This window comes from Mobula birostris, chromosome 2 (assembly GCF_030028105.1).
Source record: "Mobula birostris isolate sMobBir1 chromosome 2, sMobBir1.hap1, whole genome shotgun sequence".
NCBI classification, from domain to species: Eukaryota; Metazoa; Chordata; class Chondrichthyes; order Myliobatiformes; family Myliobatidae; genus Mobula; species Mobula birostris.
Window position 1 is genome coordinate 217,252,527 of NC_092371.1, and position 23,932 is coordinate 217,276,458.

At 42.5% G+C, this 23,932-nt stretch overlaps 1 protein-coding gene across 6 annotated transcripts in view; it reads right to left on the minus strand.

The window, feature by feature from the left end:
- Window positions 1–23,932, minus strand: part of supt3h (SPT3 homolog, SAGA and STAGA complex component) — a 426,895-nt gene that overhangs the window by 92,494 nt on the left and 310,469 nt on the right. For all 6 annotated transcript variants that reach the window (XM_072251458.1, XM_072251463.1, XM_072251459.1 and 3 more), the window contains 2 exons: window positions 22,489–22,622; window positions 6,022–6,097 (listed from right to left, as the gene is read on the minus strand). In XM_072251458.1, the coding sequence (XP_072107559.1) occupies window positions 6,022–6,097; window positions 22,489–22,622 (210 nt within the window). The remainder of the gene's footprint in view (window positions 1–6,021; window positions 6,098–22,488; window positions 22,623–23,932) is intronic.

The following is a 23,932-nucleotide window of genomic DNA, read 5'->3' on the forward strand; positions in this document are numbered from 1 at the left end:
GAAGGATGAGGGGGGGGATCTCATTGAAACCTTTTGTATGTTGAAACGCCTAGACAAAGTAGATGTGGAAAGGATGTTTCCCATGGTGGGAGAGTCTAGGACAAGAAGGTACAGCCTCAGGATAGAGGGAAGCCCTTTCAAAACAGAGATGCGGAGAAATTTCTTTAGCCAAAGAGTGATGAATTCATGTAATTTGTTGCCACATGCAGCTGTGGAGGCCAGGTCCTTGGGTATATTTAAGGCAGAGATTGATAGGTTCTTGATTGTACGTGGCATCAAAGGTTGCAGGAAGAAGGCCGGGAACTGGAGTTGAGGAGGAGAAAAAAAATGGATCAGCCATGATTGAATGGCGGAGCAGAGTCGATGGGCCAGATGGCCTAATTCTGCTCCTATGTCTTATGGTCTCTTGCTACGATGTGAAGACACCAGCTGAAATCATGTCCTGCATGGGTGCTTTTATTTCATTGATAGGTAGTTGTGGACAGACAAAACAAATGGGTGCTGAGTAAGAACCCGAATGTCACAGAATATCACGAACTGAGCTGACAGTTATGGGACGAAACAGTGTGAGTTAAATAGCACAAGAAAGCTGAAGGATTCATGAGTATTAGTGAAATAGACAACACGGCATCAAATATTATGGGGAGAAGGCCGGGCAGTGGGGCTGAGGATGGGGAAAAAAGGATCAGCTAGGATTGAATGACAGAACACACTCAATGGGCCAAATGGCCGAATTCTACTCCTATGTCTTATGAGCTTAAGCTCAAAAAACATGCTGAATTTAAACTGAAAATAACATGGCAGTGGTTTCTGTTGGTTAAGTTGATGAATTTGATAATACTAAAGAAGGCTGGGAGTCGTAAATCAAGAGGGTTGAACTGTGTTGTAACTTGAACAATGTGGAGGAGCTAAAGGAAACCCCTACACTCCTTGCTTAATGGATACAAGGATGTACAGTCTCTTACACAACCTAGTAACCCCTGAAAAGCCAGCAAGCAAGACATATGATGAAATTGTTACAATTTTACAAAATAACTTCAGCCCTAAACCATTGGCAGTAGCTGAGAAATTTAGATTTTACAAAAGGAGTCAAAAGATGGAAGCATTTTTGAAATATTGCAGAACTGCACAAACTTTCCTGGTACTGTGACTTTACAGGTGGAGTTTCTGATGCATGAAGGGATAGGCTAGTATGTGGCATGCATCGCCAAAGCACACTAAAGGGGCTACTGTCTGAAAGTGACCTAAGCTTAGAATGGGGATTGACCATTACAATATCGTTAGAGACAGTAGCAAAGGACACAGCAGAACTACATCAAAGAATGTGAAATGCACACAATGTCCCTGAATGGAGTAAAATGCCAAAAAATGGTATTGATGTGGCAACTCCTCCCATGATGCAAATCACTGTTGGTTCAAAGAATAGTTTGCAGCAAGTGTCACAGACAAGGTCACATACAGTGTGCAAGGCAGACGAAAAGCACAACCAAGTGAAAAGTCTCAAACACAAAACTAAGCATATGCATAAAGTGACCAAATATGAAACTGAATCAGACAACACAGAGTCTGACAAAAGTGAGCTGCCATGCCTAGAATTGCATAGTGTTACAGAAGCAGATCACAAAATCATATGGATGACAATAGATGTGCCTGGCGTAAAACTGAAAATGGAACAAGGCACAGGATCAGCTTTGTCCATAATTTCAGAGGCTGACTACAACAGACTGTTTTCCAAGACACCATTAGAGAAGACTTCAGTGATGCTAAAGACCTACACAGGCAAAAAGGTGTCTTCCAGAGGCAAACTGAAAGTAAATGTAACATATGGAGGACAAACACAACCGTTTCAGCTTTATGTATTGAAAAATGGAGGGCCAGCACTTTTTGTACATGAATGGTTGAGAAAAATCCAACTAGACTGGCACTCAATTAAAGCTCTCAATGAGGCATCAATAGGCAACAGCAGCCCAAATTTAATGCAGACAAGTGTGAGGTGTTGCACATTAGTAGGACCAACCAGGGTAGGTTTTACACAGTGGAGCACTGAGGAGTACAGTAGGACAAAGGGAGATGGGAATACAGGTCCATAATTCATTGAATGTGGTGTCACAAGTAGTTAGGGTCAAAGTATTGAGTACAGGAGATGGGATGTTATGTTGATGTTGTTTAAGATATTAGTGAGGCCTTATTTGGAATTTTTTGTGCAGGTTTGGTCACCTACCTACGGGAATGATGTAAATCAGGTTGAAAGAGTACAGAGAAAATTTACAAGGATGTTGCCAGGTCTGGAGGACTTGAGCGAGTGAAAAGACTGAATAGGTAAGGACTGTATTCTTTAGAATGTAGAAGATTGAGAGGAGATTTGACAGAGGTTACAAAATTATGAGTTGGAAAGATAGATGGGAGAAATGAAAGCTTTTTCCACTGAGGTTGGGTGGGATTACAACCAGAAATCATGGCTTAAGGGTGAAAGATGGGAAGTTTAAGGGGAACATGAGGTGCAACTTCTTCACAGAAGATCGTGAGAGTGTGGAATGAGCTGCCAGCTCTAGTGGTGCATGTGAGCACAATTTCAAAGCTTAAGAGAAGTTTGAATAGGTATATGGATGGTAATGGGACATTTAATGTGAGCAAAAACTAATTGAGAAAATTATCATAATTCCCTTCATTTATTTGGGACACTATGCCACTTAATTAGTGCAGGAGACCGTTGCCGAACAGGTTCTGGGCAGTATCAGTCGCGTACACTTGCTTGGCTGTTACACGCTACACCATGCTTAGAGTGATCTTTTTTTTAAGTGTCAATTGCATGTGTTTGTATTCAAAGAGCAGTGATCTTTGTCAGTGATAATTGATGAGGAATGAGCAGTGAGACAATCTTGAACAGTTTTGCTCACTGTAGTTTCAAGTATTCAGGCTTGGAGATACCAGAAATGGCCCGGAGTATAAATGAAACTATTTCACTACTTCAACAAGTTAGAAACTACCGAGAATTTGAAGGTATTGAATGTTACAATTAAAATGAAGATTGGGAGGATACATTCTTTGATAGCATTGTCTGAAGGCAGTCATTATTTGCACTAGATGTCTGCACCGATTTTGTTCATTGCCGCACTGGATGAATTGTTTGATCGATTACTGTTAGGAACTAATACAGTTTTATAGCACTGTAGTACTATTGCTCATGTTCTAATTTGTTCTGTATTTGCATTTAAATACATGCTACTCAGTTTGCCTTTTTATAGAAACATAGAAACATAGCAAATAGGTGCAGGAGTAGGCCATTCAGCCCTTCGAGCCTGCACCGCCATTTATTATGATCATGGCTGATCATCCAACTCAGAACCCCGCCCCAGCCTTCCCTCCATATCCCCTGATCCCCGTAGCCACAAGGGCCATATCTAACTCCCTCTTAAATATAGCCAATGAACTGGCCTCAACTGTTTCCTGTGGCTGAGAATTCCACAGATTCACCACTCTCTGTGTGAAGAAGTTTTTCCTCATCTTGGTCCTAAAAGGCTTCCCCTTTATCCTCAAACTGTGACCCCTTGTTCTGGACTTCCCCAACATCGGGAACAATCTTCCTGCATCGAGCCTGTCCAATCCCTTTAGGATTTTATACGTTTCAATCAGATCCCCCCTCAATCTTCTAAATTCCAACGAGTACAAGCCCAGTTCATCCAGTCTTTCTTCATATGAAAGTCCTGCCATCCCAGGAATCAATCTGGTGAACCTTCTTTGTACTCCCTCTATGGCAAGGATGTCTTTCCTCAGATTAGGGGACCAAAACTGCACACAATACTCCAGGTGTGGTCTCACCAAGGCCTTGTACAACTGCAGTAGTACCTCCCTGCTCCTGTACTTGCATCCTCTCGCTATAAATGCCAGCATACCATTCGCCTTTTTCACCGCCTGCTGTACCTGCATGCCCACTTTCAATGACTGGTGTATAATGACACCCAGGTCTCATTGCACCTCCCCTTTTCCTAATCGGCCACCATTCAGATAATAATCTGTTTTCCTATTTTTGCCACCAAAGTGGATAACTTCACATTTATCCACATTAAATTGCATCTGCCATGAATTTGCCCACTCACCTAACCTATCCAAGTCACTCTGCATCCTCTTAGCATCCTCCTCACAGCTAAAACTGCCACCCAGCTTCGTGTCATCCGCAAGCTTGGAGATGCTGCATTTAATTCCCTCATCCAAGTCATTAATATATATTGTAAACAACTGGGGTCCCAGCACTGAGCCTTGCGGTACCCCACTAGTCACCGCCTGCCATTCTGAAAAGGTCCCATTTATTCCCACTCTTTGCTTCCTGTCTGCTAACCAATTCTCCATCCACATCAATACCTTACCCCCAATACCGTGTGCTTTAAGTTTGCACACTAATCTCCTGTGTGGGACCTTGTCAAAAGCCTTTTGAAAATCCTAATATACCACATCCACTGGTTCTCCCCTATCCACTCTACTAGTTACATCCTCAAAAAATTCTATGAAATTCGTCAGACATGATTTTCCTTTCACAAATCCATGCTGACTTTGTCGAATGATTTCACTGCTTTCCAAATGTGCTGTTATCACATCTTTGATAACTGACTCCAGCAGTTTCCCCACCACCGACGTTAGGCTAACCAGTCTATAATTCCCCGGTTTCTCTCTCCCTCCTTTTTTAAAAAGTGGGGTTACATTAGCCACCCTCCAATCCTCAGGAACTAGTCCAGAATCTAATGAGTTTTGAAAAATTATCACTAATGCATCCACTATTTCTTGGGCTACTTCCTTAAGCACTCTAGGATGCAGACCATCTGGCCCTGGGGATTTATCTGCCTTCAATCCCTTCAATTTACCTAACACCACTTCCCTACTAGCACGTATTTCGCTCAGTCCCTCCGTCTCACTGGACCCTCTGTCCCCTACTATTTCTGGAAGATTATTTATGTCCTCCTTAGTGAAGACAGAACCAAAGTAATTATTCAATTGGTCTGCCATGTCCTTGCTCCCGATAATCAATTCACCTGTTTCTGTCTGTAGGGGACCTACATTTGTCTTTACCAGTCTTTTCTTTTTTACATATCTATAAAAGCTTTTACAGTCAATTTTTATGTTCCCTGCCAGTTTTCTCTCATAATCTTTTTTCCCCTTCCTAATTAAGCCCTTTGTCCTCCTCTACTGAACTCTGAATTTCTCCCAGTCCTCAGGTGAGCCACTTTCTCTGGCTAATTTGTATGCTTCTTCTTTGGAATTGATACTATCCCTAATTTCTCTTGTCAGCCACGGGTGCACTACCTTCCTTGATTTATTCTTTTGCCAAACTGGGATGAACAATTGTTGTAGTTCACCATGCAACCTTTAAATGCTTGCCATTGCATATCCACCGTCAATCCTTTAAGTGTCATTTGCCAGTCTATCTTAGCTAATTCACGTCTCATACCTTCAAAGTTACCCCTCTTTAAGTTCAGAACCTTTGTTTCTGAATTAACTATGTCACTCTCCATCTTAATGAAGAATTCCACCATATTATGGTCACTCTTACCCAAGGGGCCTCTCACGACAAGATTGCTAATTAACTCTTCCCCATTGCTCAAAACCCAGTCCAGAATAGCCTGCTCTCTAGTTGGTTCCTCGGCATGTTGGTTCAAAAAACCATCCCGCATACATTCCAAGAAATCCTCTTCCTCAGCACCTTTACCAATTTGGTTCACCCAATCTACATGTAGATTGAAGTCACCCATTATAACTGCTGTTCCTTTATTGCACACATTTCTAATTTCCTGTTTAATACCATCTCCGACCTCACTACTACTGTTAGGTGGCCTGTACACAACTCCCACCAGCGTCTATACTTTTATACTTTAAAAAAATCTATTTCCATGAAACTTCAGCTAATTGGGGTAGCCGGTTAAATGAGCCAAAATATACTGGTCCTGATGTGTCCCAATTAATAACCAGAATCCACTATATCTGTAATATAATAATCTCCAAATCTGCTTACTAAAATCAGATTGTACTCACCAAAACTGAGCTGGCGGCTCTCACAGTACTCTGCATACTGAGATGAATCCATCGTCCGAGTTTGGCGCTCAGCTCTCTGGGATAGAAGATAAATTGCACTATTATTTTGAAGCTACAAAATTATTGCTGTGGCCTAAATATAGAACAGTCAAGTACAGGAATATACCCTTTGGCCCAACACTTCTGTGCGGACCATGATACCGGTCTAACTAATCCCATCTGCGTTCATTTGGTCTGTATCTCTTGATTCCCTGCATGTTCACGTGACTGTCTAAAAGACTCAGATGTTGCTATTGTATCTGCTACCACCACCTCCTCTGGCAGTGTGTTCCAAGCACCTAGCACTCTGTGCAAAAAAAAATTGTCGCCCACATCGACAAATTTTCTTCTTCTTACTTTAAACCTATGCTCTCTACTAGTTGACATTTCCACCTAAGGAAGAAGACTCTATCTACTCTATCCATACCTCTAGTAATTTTATCTACCTCTATCAGCACACCCCTCAGCTCCTGTCACTACAGTAAAAACAAATGGAGTTTGACTAACCTCTCCTCTTAGCTAATAAACTCCAAACCAGTCAACATTCTGGTTGAATCTCTGCTCTTTTGAAAGCCTCCACATCCTTCCTAAAATGTGGCAACCAGAACCATACATAATAGTCCAAGTGCCCAATAATCATAGCTAAAGTTTTATACACACAGAAATTCTGCAGATGCTGGAAATCCAGAGCAACACACATAAAATGGGACTCAGGGGTTGATGATCATGCTGCCTTTCTTTTCTGTCACAGTTTCATGGCTACTGAGAGAAGAAGGATCTCAGAGTTGCATACCATGATAATAAATGAACCTTGAAATGTTAGAGGAGCTCAGCAGGTCGAGCAGCATCCATGGAAATGAATAAATAGTTGAGATTTCAGGGCATGACCCTTCAAAGTTTTATATAGCTGCAACATAACTTGCAAACTTTTATACTCAATACCCTGAACCATCTCATTTCTCCTCTAATTTCTTATTGATCTACAGTCTACTGTACCCTTTGACAACTTTCCTCCCTATACATCAATATTGGTGTCTCTGCAAACTTAATATCAGACCACCTATATACTATATGTATATGTATTATATATATGAGGTGTAGGCATTGATCTTTGCAGAATACCACTTATGAGAGATCTCCACTCAGAGAAATACCCCTCCACCCTTACCTTATGTCTTCTATGACCAGGTCAATTTTGTATCCAACTTATCATTGCACTGGAAATCCCATGTGCCTTAATCTTCTGGACCAACCTAGTATGAAGGACCTTGTCAAATGCTTTACTAAATTCTGCACTGACAGCATCTACTGCACTACCATCATTACTCGTTTTTAACTATCTTAAAAAACCTGTGAGACGGAATCACCCCTGTACAAAGTTGTGCCAACTTGCCCTAATGTTCATGTTTTTCCAGAAGAAAGTACAGTACATCCTATCCCTAAGAATCTTCGCCAATAATCTGCCACAGATCACAGAGTAACTAGGTTACAATTTCCTGATTTTTTTTTCTCTGTTACCCTTCCTGAACAATGGAATAACTTTAGTTATTCTCCAGTTTTCTGGGATGTCACCAAATTTAATTACTGAAATAATCTATTTTACAATATTCAAACAAGATTCCCTCCTTCTAGACCATTCCTGATCTTGTTAGTCACATTCTTATTCTGTGAATGAACTGAATCCGCACCATATGAATATGCAAAAACGATAAGCATTGAAGTAATAATGTCGTTTTTGTTTTATCTTAAATACCTGCTTATTTGTAATATTACTTCATAAAATGGTTATTAAATAGGTTTAAAATTTACTTCTGTAAAAGACTGAATTTTTGTACAACTCTATATACAGTGCGAGCAGAGTTGAATTTCTCCCAAGGATTAAGTGTCATTCCAGTGAATGATATCAGTTTCACCTTTTAAGTTTACTGAATAATACATATTTCCTCAATGTGAATTTTCCATTACATCAGTGATGGAAAAACACATTTCCCATAGTGATAAAATCTCAGCATTGCCACTCCTGTTACAGATGTAGGTATCATCTTTATTTTATTTATTCGTTTTCCAAGTTCTGGGCATTGCTGTCCATCATAGTCCCCTGATGCAGATACCACTACAATGCTGTTAGATAGGAAGATTCAGGATTTAGGCCAGCAACAGTAAAAGAACACCAATACAAAACTGCAGATGCTGGAAATCCAAGCAACACACACAAAATGCTGGAGGAACTCAGCAGGTCAGACAGCATCTACGGAAAAGAGTAAACAGTCGACGTCTCAGGCCGAGACCCTTCCTCAGGACGAGAAAAAAGATGAGAAGTTAGAACAAGAAGGTGGGGGGGAAGAAGAAGAAATACTAGGTGGTAGGTGATAGGTGAAACCTGTATTGGGGCTGCAGTGAAGTAAAGAGCTGGGAAGCTGATAGGTGAAAAGAGATAAAGGGCGGGAGAAGGGGGAATCTGATAGGGGAGGACAGAAGGCCGTGGATAAAAGAGAAGGGGGAGGAGCACCAGAGGGAGGTGATGGGCAGGTAAGAGATAAGGTGAGAAGAGGAAACCAGAATGGTAATGGCGAAGGGAGTTCCTGAAGTTCGAGAAATCAATGTTCATGCCATAAGGTTGGAGACTACCCAGACGGAATATAACGAGTCGCTCCTACAACCTGAGCGTGGCCTATCGCAACAGTAGTGGAAGCCATGGACTGACATGTCCGAATGTGAATGGGGAATAGAATTGAAATGGGTGGCCGCCAGGAGATCCCACTTTTTCTGGCGGATGGAGCATAGTTGCTCAGTGAAGTGGTCTCCCGATCTACATCGGGTCTAACAGGAGGCCACACACCAGGAACACCGGAGACAGTGTACGACCCCAACAGACTCACAGGTGAAGTGTCGCCTCACCTGGAAGGACTATTTGGGACCGTGAATGGTACTGAGGGAGGAGGTGTAGGGGCAGGTGTGGCACTCAGTGGGGAGTGACAAATTGGTCAAGGGAGGCGTGTAGGGTGCGATCCCTACCCTACATGGTAGGGTGGGGGGGGGAGGGTAAGATGTGCTTGGTTGTGGGATCCTGTTAGAGATGAATTCCAAGTGAGGATGGTGGCAATTTGGAAAGGAACCTTCAGAAGGAAGTTTTCCCACCTGTTCTTGGTGGTTGAAACTGCTAACTGGGAGTGTTACTGGAATGCTGTGTGTTCTGTAGATGGTCCACACTCCACCTCCTGGTGTAACAAGTGCCTAGAGTAGTGAATATAGGTATATAAGACAAACCACATTTCCAGAAAAGTTGGGATATTTTCCAAAATGCAATAAAAACAAAAATCTGTGATATGTTAATTCACATGAACCTTTATTTAACTTACAAAAGTACAAAGAAAAGATTTTTAATCGTTTTACTGACCAACTTAATTGTATTTTGTAAACATACACAAATTTAGAATTTGATGGCTGCAACACACTCAACAAAAGTTGGGACAGAGGCATGTTTACCATTGTGTTACATCACCTTTCCTTTTAATAACACTTTTTAATCGTTTTGGAACTGAGGATACTAATTGTAGTAGATTTGCAATTGGAAATTTTGTCCATTCTTGCTTGATATACGACTTCAGCTGCTCAACAGTCTGTGGTCTCCGTTGTCTGATTCTCCTCTTCATGATGCGCCACACATTTTCAATAGGAGATAGGTCTGGACTGGCAGCAGGCCAGTCAAGCACACGCAGTCTGTGTCTACAAAGCCACACTGTTGTTGCCCGTGCAGAATGTGGTCTGTCATTATCCTGCTGAAATAAGCATGGATGTCCCGGGAAAAGACGTTGCCTTGATGGCAACGTATGTCTCTCTAAAATCCTAATACACGCCTCAGAGTCAATGGTACCTTCACATACATGCAACTCACCCATGCCGTGGGCACTGATGCACCCCCATACCATCACAGATGCTGGCTTTTGCACCTTTCGCTGATAACAATCTGGATGGTCGTTTTCATCTTTGGCACGGAGAACTCAACGCCAGTTTTTTCCAAAAACTAGCTGTAATGTGGACTCATCTGACCACAGCACACGGTTCCACAGTCTTTTGGTCCATCTGAGATGAGCTCGGGCCCAGAGAACTTGCAGCGTTTCTGCATAGAGTTGATGTATGGCTTCCTCCTTGCATAATACAGTTTCAAGTTGCATTTCTCGATGCAGCGACGGACTGTGTTGAGTGACAATGGTTTTCCGAAGTACTCCCGAGCCCAGGTGGCTATAATTGTCACAGTAGCATGACGGTTTCTTAGGCAGTGCTGCCTGAGGGCTCAAAGATCACGCACATTTAACAGTGGTTTCTGACCTTGCCCTTTACGCACTGAGATGTCTCTGAATCTTTTCATAATATTATGTACTGTAGATGTTGAAAGACTTAAATTCTCTGCAATCTTGCGTTGAGAAATGTTCCTTTTGAGCTGACTAACAATTCTCTCACAAATTTTGACACAAAGGGGTGAGCAACGACCCATCCTTGCTTGCAAAGACTGAGCCTTTGATGGACACTACTTTTATACCCAGTCATGATACCTCACCAACTAGCCTGCTTAATGTGGAGTCTTCCAAACCAGTGTTACTGGAATATTCTGTGCACTTTTCAACCTTATTTTAACCCTGTCCCAACTTTTGTTGAGTGTGTTGCAGCCATCAAATTCTAAATTTGTGTATATTTACAAAATACAATTAAGTTGGTCAGTAAAACTATTGAAAACCTTTTCTTTGTACTTTTGTTAGTTAAATAAAGGTTCACGTGAATTAACATATCACAGATTTTTGTTTTTATAGCATTTTGGAAAATACCCCAACTTTTCTGGAAATGGGGTTTGTATATGTAGGTGTGCAGAGACTCAGTTAGGCATACAGTACGTACAGGATTTGGCTTTACAGACAGATGGAGCACCAATACGTAAGATATCCTTCTGCACTTCTCATTAAACTAGAATTGATATCTAATAATTTGGTAATAACAAAAGAATGAAAGATATACCGGGCCATGAGGTTACAGATTATGGGGATGTATGTTCCCACTGCTGGCGTCCACTGTGCCCCATAGATGTTTTGTTTTGAACTGTCAGATTTGTTTTGAATCTATTCAACTTGGCATGACGGTAGTGTCACATTACATGATGGAGTATATCCTTGAAGGACATTGCTACCAATCCAGTCATGGACAAATGCATCTGCCACAAATTGGATGAGGAGGACATGATGAAGTTGACTTATCCCCTTGCACGAGTTCCCACCCAGAGAGATTTCTATTCTCTTGCAACGATCAGCATTTCTTCCAAAACACTGTTGAAACTGCTCCCCGCTCTCACCTCAGATTCTCTGACCACTTCTCTGTTATGTTAACTCGTGTATATCAACCATTGATTAAATGAGTCACACCAGTTCAAAGGAAGATAAAGACCTGGCCAGAAAGAGCAACCTCAGCTTCGCGGGACTGTAACCCGTTTAGGGAGGAGGCTACCTATGACCACCACATTAACATGGCTGGACATGCGAGATCTGTGATTGGCTGCATAGAGAAGTACACTGAGGATGTCACTGTTATTAAACACATCTATGTGAGGGCAGGTGAGACAGCAGAGGTCCACACGGAGCTGAGAAATCCCGATGCTGACTTCAGATCAGGGGATAACACTGATCTCAAGTCAGCAAGAGTTGTGTTTTCCTGTGCCATCAGGAAGGCAAAATGGGAATATACAGCCATTTCTGTGACACCAGAGACATGAGTGGCATGTGGCAGAGCATTCAAACTATAACAGATGACAAGTCTACGCTGCACATCAACGGCAGTGACGCTCCTCTTCCTGAAAGGCTGAATGTATGTTACACTTGGTTTGATGCATGGAACAATGTGTCGGTGACAGACCATCCCCCTCCCCACCCCGGGGAGAAGGCACTCTGTCAGGCCACAGCTAATGTGAGAAAAACCCTAGCCAGTGTCAACCCATGTCCAGCTGCGAGGCCTGATAACGTACCTGGTTGGGTGACGAGGGACTGTAAAGCCTAGTTAACAGAGGTTCTAAGAGACATCTTCAACAACCGTCTGGATCAGTTCACTGTCTCCTCAGGCTTTAAAGCAGTCACTATCATCCCGGTGCCCAAGAGGGTGACAGTAATTTGCCTCAATGACTGTCATCCAGTGGCAGAGAGCTCAATAATAATGAAGTGCTTTGAGTGGCTGATTATGGAATACATTAAATCCCATTTTCGTACTACATTAGACCTTTTCCAGTTCTTGTATCACTCAAATTCACCCACTGATGTTGCCATACCTTCTGCACCCCACTTTGTTCTGTCCCACCTGGAAAATGGTGCCTTATGTGCCAGGGCACTGGTTATTGTCTTCAGCTCGGCATTTAATACAACTACTCTTCAGAAGCTGGTAGGTAAACTGTCCTCATTGGGTCTCAGCACCTTTCTCTGTAACTGGATCTTGGACTTATTGACAAAAACGCCACAGTTAGGCTATGTTAGCAGCAACATCTGTAACTCCATCACACTGAGCACCCACGCTCCCCAGAATTGCGTGCTCAGCCCACTGCGGGTCACGCTGCAGAAGTATGACTGCACTGCTAGATCCAGTTCAAACAAATCATCAAGTTCGCTGATGACACAATGGCTGGCTAATCAACAACAACACAAGATGGCATACAGAGAGTAGTAGAGTGGTTGGCAGAACGGTGCGAGCACATCAACTTGAGTCTCAACGTGGACAAGACCAAAGAGATGATTGTAGACTTTAGGAAGGTACAGGCTTACTATCCGCACTGCACATACAATGCTTCTCCACAGAGAGAATTAGGAGCACCAAGTTTTTGGGAGTGCACATAAGGGACGATCTCACCTGGTCCCTCAACACCACCTCTTTGGTCAAAAAAGCACAGCAACTTCTCCATTTCCTGAGGATATTGAGGCAAGTGAGCACCTCACCACCCCCCCCACCCCACCATTTTAACCAATTTTCATAGGAGCATCATTGAGAGTTGCATTGCAAGGCATTTGACCACAAGTCCCTACAAAGGATTGCAAGGACTTCTGAGAGGATCATGAGGACCTCTCTTCCACCCATCTTATCAGGATACTTATCAGGAGCGCTGCATATGCAGGGCCTTTAGCATTATCAATGATCCCTCCCATTCAACCAAATTCTCTTTGACCCACTACTATCAGGCAGGCAGTACCATAGCATTAAGATAAGAACTGTTAGGATGGGAAACAGCTTTTTTTCTCCCCAACAAGGCTGTAAGACTACTGAACTCCTTGCCACCACCCAGGTCTTATCATGTACGAAGCGCCAGTAGCGTTATACTATTTACTTTTTAACTTGTGTAGTAAATGCACCTTATTATTTGTTAATTTATTTGCAGTAATATTACTTTATGTGTTATATGTGTGAGTCATATGTACTGGGTTGTACATCCTGGTCCAGAGGAATGTTGTTTTGTTTGGCGATATACATTTGCACAGTTGAGTGGCAATAAATTGAACTTGAACTTGAACGTAGATGAGGCTTATTCATGGCAATCAGTGGTAATCAATGGGATGTTTCCTGTCCTTTAAATCTTGTAGTATCATACATTACTACAGCGTTTCTTCTGTAGCTTCTGTCCTGCTAATAGGATAGGATGAACCCAGGTACGATTCTGTGAGTACAGCTATATCGGGCAATTGTGTGACAATGTGGAGGGCAGTTCTCCAGCCCAGAGATATTTAGAAACAGGATGCTGCAAGGTTTCTTGAATATCTTTTTATCTTACCTGTATTCAATGCCTAGTTTTCTTCCAATGTTGCATCATGGTACACTTTGCTTACCAGGCCAATAAGAACGTAAGAAATAGGAGCAGGAGTAGGCCATCTGGCCCGTCAAGCCCGCTCCACCGTTCAATAAGATCATGGCTGATCTGGCCATGAACTTATCTCCACCTACTTGCCTTTTCCCCATAACCCTTAATTCCCCTACTGTGCAAAAATCTATCCAACCTTGTCTTAAATATACTTACTGCTTCATTGAGCACAGAATTCCACAGATTCACCACTCTCTGGGAAAAGCAGTTCCTCCTCATCTCACCCTAAATCTACTCCCCAAATCTTGAGGCTATGTCCCACAGTTCTAATCTCACCTAACAGTGGAAACAACTTTTCTGCCTCTATCTTAACTATCCCTTTCATAATTTTATATGTTTCTATAAGATCTCTTCTCATCCTTCTGAATTCCAGCGAATACAGTCCCAGGCAACACAATCTCTCCACATAGTCTAACTCCCTCATCTCTAGAATCAACCTGGTGAACCTCCTCTGCACCCCTTCCAAAGCTAATATATACTTCCTCAAGTAAGGAGACCAGAACCGCACACAGCACTCCAGGTGTGGCCTCACCAGTACCCTGTATAGTTGCACCACCTCCCTTCTCTTCAATTCAGTCCCTCTAGCAATGAAGGCCAACATTCCATTTGCCTTCTCGATAGGCTGCTGCACCTGCAAACCAATCTTTTATGATTCATACACTAGCATTCCCAAGTCCCTCTGCACAGCAGCATGCTGCAATTTTTTACCACTTAAATAATAATCTGCTCTTTCATTTCTCCTTCACATTTACCACCATTGTACTCCACCTGCCAGATCCTTGCTCATTCACTTAACTTATCTATACCTCTGTGACTCCCTGTATCTTCTGCACAATTTGCTTTTCCATTCAATTTAGTGTCATCAGCAAACTTAGATAGACTACACTCGACCCCCTCTTGCAGATCATTAACGTATATCATGAACAGTTGTGGGCCACCATCGACCCCTGCGACACACCGTTCACCACTGATTGATAACCAGAGTAACACCCATGTATCCCAACTCTCTGCTTTCTATTAGTTAGTCAATCCTCTATCCCTGCCAGTACCGCAGCATCTATGCATCCTTATTTAATGGACAAGTCTTTTATGCGGCACTATGTCGAACGCCTTCGTCCATTTCTTCCCCTCTATACATTACAGTCGTTATATCCTCAAAGAACTCCAGTAGGTTTGTCAAACAGGACCTGCCCTTGCTTAAACCATGCTGCATCTGCCTGATGGATCTATTTCTTTCCAGATGCCTCACTATTTCTTTTTTTATGATAGCTTCAAGCATTTTCCCAACTACAGATGTTAAACTAACTGGCCTATAGTTACCTACCTTTTGCGTACATCCTTTTTTGAACAGTGGCATGACATTCACCATCCTCTAATCCACCGGGACCTGCCCAGAGTCCAGAGAATTTTGGTAAATTATCACCAAAGCCTCTACAATAACTTCTGCCTTTTCTGGGATGCATTCCATCAAGACCAGGGGACCTATCTATCTTAAGGCCCAAAAGTTTGCATTCATTGGACATTTAAGAGTCAACCACATTGGCTGGCTCAGCAATCCATTTAGGCTGGGCTGGTCATAGATGATAAATTTCCTCTCCTGAAGGACTTCGGTGAACCAGACGGGTTTATAACAATCCAGCAGTTTTCCAGTCATCATTACTAATGATTATTTTATTAAGTTACATTATTAAACTGGATTTAAAATCCACAGTGGGATTTGAATTTATGTTTCTGAGTTGATAATCCCGGGCACTGGATCAAAGTCGAGTTTACTGCCATATGCAGGTATGCACGAATGGATGGAAAAACTCGCAGCAGCATCACAGGCACACAGCATCATACAAGCAGCATTCACAATAAAAGCATAAATGAAATATAAATTATACACAATTTTTACAAGAAAGAACACAATTAGAAAATGAATATTTGAGTGGGAAGTGTTCACAGTGTTGCTAAACTACAGTAATTAAGATTTTATTTTCTGATTGGTTTAAGAACCACATGGTTGGAGGGTAGTAGCCGGATGGCAGCTGCAAAAAGATGGCATGGCTGGATCTTTGATGACACATGCTGCTTTCCTGAGGCAGTGCCAATGGTGGGGAGGGACGTGCCCATGATGTATAGGGCAATGTATGCAGCTTGTTACAATTCTATGTATTTAAATTATCCTACCAAACCATGATTCAACCAGTCAATATACTTTCAAGAATGCATCTGTGGAAGAGATTTATATTACACACACACACACACACACACACACACACACACACACACACACACACACACACACACACGAAGTGTTTGGTAACAAGCCAGTCTTCTTTAGAAAGTAAAGATGCTTCTGTGTTCTTCTTATGATTGTATCTAAGTGCTGGGTCCAGGACAGGACCGATTATTCATTGTGCAAGTAAGCTGTTGCTCTGTACTCTAATCATTAAAGCAAGAACCAAGCACGTGTTATTTCTAGCCAACATGAAGTACTAAAGGAACATCTAAGATCACACTTAAGAATTCCAGTAGTGCAAATGTTCCAGGTGTCTTTGCAGCCGTACTGCTCCACGCAGCAATCCCCTTACAGCCAAACTAGTAGTTTGACAGATTACAGATCGTTAAAATGTATGGGCATGTAGGTTAACTGGTGACTGTAAATTACCCCTCATGTAAAAGGGAGTGGAGACAATCTGAGAGAACTGATGAGAATGTGGAAGCACTTAACAAAGTCGATTAATTAGTGTAAATGGTAGCGCGAACTGAATGGGCTGAAGAATCTCTTCAGTGCTGTCCCTGTATCCTTATCAAGCCTTTCTCTGGAGGTTATCTCACTGTGCTCCTTATTCGAGCCGACAGCCAAACTGGTAAATGACTTCAACCTCTGAGAACTGGGATCATGAACTTAATCCTCTCTTCAGCAATCCACTTCTGTCTGGTGAATGCCATGCACAGAAACACCTCTAAATACTCCCCCTCTGCTGTATATAATTACCATTATTGGGATGATGGATGAGGGTGTGAGCTACAGAGACATGGTCACCCTTTTGATTCTACAGGCTCATCAGTTGTGCCCTGGTCAGCTGGTATTCCTGGGTCATTTGAAATAGGAAAGGCATATGCATGGTCATGGGAAAGGACAGATGAAAAGGCACATTTTTATGCAACATGTGCTTGTTGTGTATGTGGAACAGAATCAAACTGAGTGTTTCATTGTCTCCAATTCTCCTGGATCCTCTTGCTTGTTACATCCATTATGGCAATCAAGCTCAAGTTTGTTTCAAAACAAGCAGCTTCTTGGCATGGGAGGGTCTTCTACCAGTTTGCTGTATTACATTTTCTTGCAAAGGAAAGGTAAGTGTGTTAACAAGTGATTGGATGTGGTGCACATGAATCCTTCAAGAAGTGCAAGGATAAAATGAACCAAGTCTAAGTTGGTTTCAGTTTGTTCATAAAACTTTATTTATTCATGGAATGTGAGCATCATAGGCTACCCCGTATGTTCTTGCCCATTCTATTTGTCCTCGAGAAGGAGGTTACATTCTCAAAGAACTTCAGTGTGTTTTGTTACATCCTCAAAGAATTTTGCAACATTTACAACAGCAAAGCGGTAGGCCAGCAGCTGCGCCACGGCGCATAGAAATTACTTCTTTAGAATGAAAATTTCCCAGCCATTTTTTTCTACACCAGTAAAGTTTGTTTGCTCCTAAGTCAGTCAGCGGCACACAAGGGGATATTGTGGGAGGTAATTCAGGAGGGAGGGGCTGACGTGACAGCCCCAGGTAGGCGAGTTCATTCAATGCTCAGAAAATGCATTTCACGCTCCTCATCAGCCTACTGTCCTCCCCTCCGTGCAATACAGCACTCACCAATTATTAACTACCTACCCTATCTCATGTCAAAAACTGAGAACAAACTCACACAAATAAACATGGTCCTACTACGCACTGCCATACTGGGCTGAAAGACCTCTAAAGAGATTGCTAATGGAGTTGCTCAGTCACTGCCACCACTGCAAACACTAGCATCACACAACATATGAGGTTTGAAAAACGATATTTATTTTTTAAAATCACCATATCTTGTGGAAACCTAGGGTTCCGCGGAACACCAGTTGAGTAACCCTGTTCTAAGGTGTGGGTATATATCACAATGCTGTTAAGTTTCATCACTTTGACTCAGAGATGGTGAAGGGATGGTAATATTTGTTGCTGTGGTGTTCACCAAGCTTGGCAATTAAGTTGCAGATGTTTCATCACCAATTGAGATGACATCTTCAGTGCACAGTTGTTGGTGTTTCTCTCTGGGAGTGCTCACGTTTATATAGTCCCCTGTTTGCTTGCCTCATTGGCTACCTCTTCCGTTGACCTTTGAATTCTATTGGTTCGCATTTCTTTGGCTCTTAGCAGTGCAGAGATGGTGTCTACAAACCTCTAAGAGCCAACAGAATTCAACGGTGATATTCTTCCACATCAGGACAGCATGTGGCTAGGAAGGCAACTTCCAGGTGTTGATATTGCTATGCTTTTGCTGCCCTTGACCCTCTTGCTGGTAGATGTCATGTGCTTAAAAGGTTTGTTGAGATGCTGCAGTTCATATTGTAGATGGTACAGACTGCTGCCACTGTGTGTCAGTGGTGAAGTGAGAGAATGATTACTGACAGGGTGCCTATCAAGTGGGCTGCTGTGATAGATTGGTGTTAAGGTTCTTGACCTCATCCAGACTTAGGGGCGTTAGGAAGTTGGTTACTCACTGCAGGATTCTTAGCCTTTGACCTGGATAATATGGCTACTCGAGTTCAGTTTCTGGTCGATGGTAACCCCCAGGATATTGATAATGAGGGATTCAGTGATGGTAATGCCATTAAATAACAAGAGATGCTAGCTAGATTTTCTCTGTTGGATCTTGCATTGCCTGACACTGTGGTTTGAATGCTCCTGTTATCTTCAGCCTAGGCCTGGATATCATTCAGATACTGCTGCGTGTGGGTGTGGACTGCTTCATCATCTGAGGAGGCATGAACACTGTTGAACATTGCTATCATCAAGAAGTGTTCTTGTTTTTGACCCTATGATTGAAGGAAGGTCACTAATGAAGCAACTGAAGAAGGCTCCATCTAGGACACTACCCTGAGGAATTCCTGCAGACATACCCTGATGGTTGACTTCAAAATCATCACAAACATCTTCCTTTATGCTGGGTATGATTTCAACCAGCAGAGGGTTTCCCCAATTCCCATTGACTCAGGTGTAGCCCTTGCTCTTGGTGCTATACTTGATCAAATGCTGCCTTGATATCAAAAAGAGTTACTCCTTTCACCTGTGAGCAGCATATTTGTCCATTTTTGGACTAAGACTGTAATAAGATCCGGTGAAGATGGCGACGTTTTGCAAGCAGCAAACAAAACTACTAACAATTTAATGAAGCAACACACATCAAAGTTGCTGGTGAACGCAGCAGGCCAAGCAGCATCTGTAGGAAGAGGTGCAGTCAACGTTTCAGGCCGAGACCCTTCGTCAGGACTAACTGAAGGAAGAGTGAGTAAGGGATTTGAAAGGGGGAGGGGGAGATCCAAAATGATAGGAGAAGACAGGAGGGGGAGGGATAGAGCCAAGAGCTGGACAGGTGATAGGCAAAAGGGGATACGTGAGGATCATGGGACAGGAGGTCCAGGAAGAAAGACAAGGCGGGGGGGGGGACCCAGAGGATGGGCAAGAGGTATATTCAGAGGGACAGAGGGAGAAAAAGGAGAGTGAGAGAAAGAATGTGTGCATAAAAATGAGTAACAGATGGGGTACGAGGGGGAGGTGGGGCTTTAGCGGAAGTTAGAGAAGTCGATGTTCATGCCATCAGGTTGGAGGCTACCCAGACGGAATATAAGGTGTTGTTCCTCCAACCTGAGTGTGGCTTCATCTTTACAGTAGAGGAGGCTGTGGATAGACATGTCAGAATGGGAATTGGATGTGGAATTAAAATGTGTGGCCACTGGGAGATCCTGCTTTCTCTGGCGGACAGAGCGTAGATGTTCAGCAAAGCGGTCTCCCAGTCTGCGTCGGGTCTCGCCAATATATAAAAGGCCACATCGGGAGCACTGGACGCAGTATATCACCCCAGTCGACTCACAGGTGAAGTGTTGCCTCACCTGGAAGGACTGTTTGGTGCCCTGAATGGTGGTAAGGGAGGAAGTGTAAGGGCATGTGTAGCACTTGTTCCGCTTACACGGATAAGTGCCAGGAGGGAGATCAGTGGGGAGGGATGGGGGGGATGAATGGACAAGGGAGTTGTGTAGGGAGCGATCCCTGCGGAATGCAGAGAGAGGCGGGGAGGGAAAGATGTGCTTAGTGGTGGGATCCCGTTGGAGGTGGCGGAAGTTACGGAGAATAATATGTTGGACCCGGAGGCTGGTGGGGTGGTAGGTGAGGACCAGGGGAACCCTATTCCTAGTGGGGTGGCGGGAGGATGGAGTGAGAGCAGATGTACGTGAAATGGGGGAGATGCGTTTAAGAGCAGAGTTGATAGTGGAGGAAGGGAAGCCCCTTTCTTTAAAAAAGGAAGACATCTCCCTCATGCTAGAATGAAAAGCCTCATCCTGAGAGCAGATGTGGCGGAGACGGAGGAATTGCGAGAAGGGGATGGCGTTTTGATGTGTGTTGCTTGAATTTCCAGCATCTGCAGAATTCCTGTTGTTAACAATGTAATGAAATACACTTTTGTAGGACTACATCCACTACAACCTGCATCTTGTAATTTCCTGCTTGGAGCTGTCCTTTTGAACTGTCGGTATGACCTGATGTCTTCGTGGTATCCTGAAATATTCGGTGAACTGGACTCCAGAGAGTGCAGGTGCAGCCACGACGGCCATTGCTGAAATGGACTTGGGCCTCGGGTTGAAGCAGCGGGGCCTGAGCCGATAGCAAATAATGAACAGACGTTTGGCCAATTAACGCGCTGAGCCAGATTAAAAGCATCGAGGCCAAGAACAGATGACAAATCAGTGTTCAGTTCAATACTGTGGGAGGAATTACTTGCTTCCGTGAAAATGGAGGCACCTCTTTCTCCCTTATTAGGGGGAGAGAGAGAGCCTGTGGTATGGCGAATACTGGATGAAATGCAAAGTCTTTGGGGTAACTGCAAGTCTGTGTCTTTGCTGTTGCTTTGCTCACACTTAAGTGCTCGGTGGCAGGTGCGATGCTTATTTTGCCGGTGGGGGGAGGGGGGTTTGTTGCTTGCTGCCGCTCACGCGTGGGAGGGAGGGAAGCTTGGGGTGACTTTGGGGTTCTAACATTTAACTGTCGTTCATTCTTTGGGGCAATCCTCTGCTTTTGTGGATGGTTGCGAAGAAAAAGCATTTCAGGATGTATATTGTATACATTTCTCTGACATTAAATGTACCTTTGAAACCTTTGTGCTGAACTGACTCTGCAGCTGCAGCCCGTGGCCACCAGCACTCAGTTCAGCTCTGAACCTGGCTGATATCTCTTAAATACATGGATTCTCACAGACGTGCAAATGTGAATCATTCAGCAATAATAAACTGGGGAAAGTTTTCTAAGAAGTTAATCAACCACCAATTAAATTTCCAAGCCATTATTGTGACTTCATAATTCAGAGAAGATACCCTCCAAGTCAATTCTTGCTCAACTCTTTACCAATGGTAGAAAATATTGTAAGAGAAGCTTTCAAAGAGCAGAATATATTCATTGGCATTGGGGATGAAGGACACATTTGTAGGTGATAGATCTTTAAGGGTATGTAACAAATTAGAATGAATTAAATACATCCAACCGTGCAGATTTTAATCCATTTGACAACTACAGGTCTCTTCATCCGTTCTGACATTGTGCTCTCATACTGATATAAACCTCCACATGAACGTAATAAGATAATTGTGCATGTGGACAATAAGAACTGAATCGTCTGATGCAGCCTGCAGTATGGGAATGGACAATACATCAACATAATTTATTCACCAAAGAAATCAGAATCCAAGCACATTACAGAGGAGCTTTTGATTCCAGCTAATTGAACAAACTAACATTATTGCAGCTATAGTTGCCAATACTCTCAGGACACATCTACAGACATGAAACTGATTGAAGAGTACTGCTATTGAAAGAACTCCTTTCACTGCAAATCAATGAAATTTTAAATAATGACCAGTAGCTAAGCTGGGAAAATCGCACTTTCAAAGCCATATATATATATAAGAAACATATTTGAATATTTATTTTCCCAGCATCCAGGGGTCATCCAGCAGCATGACCCTTGGATGCCAACGAAACAATTTCTTCTGTGAACATAGCTTCAACTTCAGAAAGCATTCAGTTAAGTGCAAATCCACTGGCAAACTCACAGTAAAATATAAAAAACATTATTACATGTTTTTTTAAATGAAGTGTGGAATCAAGACACCAGGGAAAACACATGCCTAGTTCAATTGGTAACGTGCTCATTCCACTCAAATAAAATGTTAGAAAAACAGATGTTGATACATTTCAAAACATCAGAATTTATCAATGTGAACAGACTAACTCTGGCAAGGTTAATCCCTTTGCTCCACCTACCTCCAGTCGCTCCTGTTTGACTTCATCAGCATCATCCTCCTCAAGCAAGCCCAGCAGCTCCCCTGTTTGGTCAATAGAACTGAGGAATTCTTGGTAAAGTTTCTGGCGCTTGTTTATACTGCTGCTGGATTTGTCTATGTGTGGGCGAATAAAAGGAAGGAAGAAAAATTACTAATGTAAATTCCTGAACATCTGCAGCACAGATGAGCCTGAGACTTACTTTCACCTGCTACAGACTTCTGTAAATGAAGAATATATTTTTAATGCATTCCCCCTCATTTTTTAAAACAAAGATCAGTAAAGACAGACTACGGCACAGCAAAATTTTCAATTACCAAAGGGAGGAGAAAGAATTTAAAGCAATACAACTATTCAGTACTTTTTGTATCTTTCATCAGCACTGAAAACCAATTCCTCCTAAATTTAAAATAACTTCTATTTTGATTATATTTTATACTCAAGATGATGGATTGAAGGCCCAAAGAGAGGAAGAATTTTTTAAAAACACTTTCAACATACAGTACTGTGGTGGAATAGGGCACTCACAGGTTGGAGTACATTCAGAGAAAAGCTCATATTCATCTACATGCACAATATTTCAGAAACAAACTGTTTTAAATTAAGGGAACTATTTTTATATTTTTAGAAGCAACTATCAACATATAAAATTTGTGCTGATATGGACAATTTTCAAAGACAAGACATACCCACACTCCACCAGGCAGTATGCTTGCTGCTTCCAATGATAGCAAGGAAAGAGGTGTTTGTTGCGTGCACCTCCAAAATTGTTGAGCCTCTTTCAAATGAAGATAAAGAGATTACTACCAAATGGAAACCCCTTAATACAAAACTGTCCTGTCCTAAACACAACTGATGCTGAGCAGCTGTGTTCAGCAAAATATGGTGAACACATGGTTTAAAGACAGCCACTGAAGAGTCTGATGGAGGCCACCACTAAAAACGTAAATTACTCAACTAAATATTGAGCCAGAATGAACAAGTGCTCTTCAAATCCTAAAGTATCTCTTGTTGCTGCGATCAGGTAGATGGTACAAGGGCCTCAGGACTCGCACACCAGGTTCAAAAGCAGTTACTACCCCTTAACCATCAGGCTCCTGAACAAAAGGTGATAGCTACACTCAACTGCCTATTCATTGAGATGTTCCCACAACAAATGATCTCATTTTAAGGACTCTTTATCTTGTTATTTCAAGTTCTCATTATTTATTGCTATTTATCTATATTTGCATTTATACAGTGCGTTGTCTTTTGCACTCTTGTTGATCTTTCATTAATCCTGTTATAGTTACTATATGTCACAAAAGGGGATAACTACACTCACCTGCCCCTATATATATATTCTGATAATAAAATTTACTTTGAACTTTGACGGTTGCTGTTTGAAGTTTGTTCAATCACAGATTTTCCTTTCTCGCTCCTAATC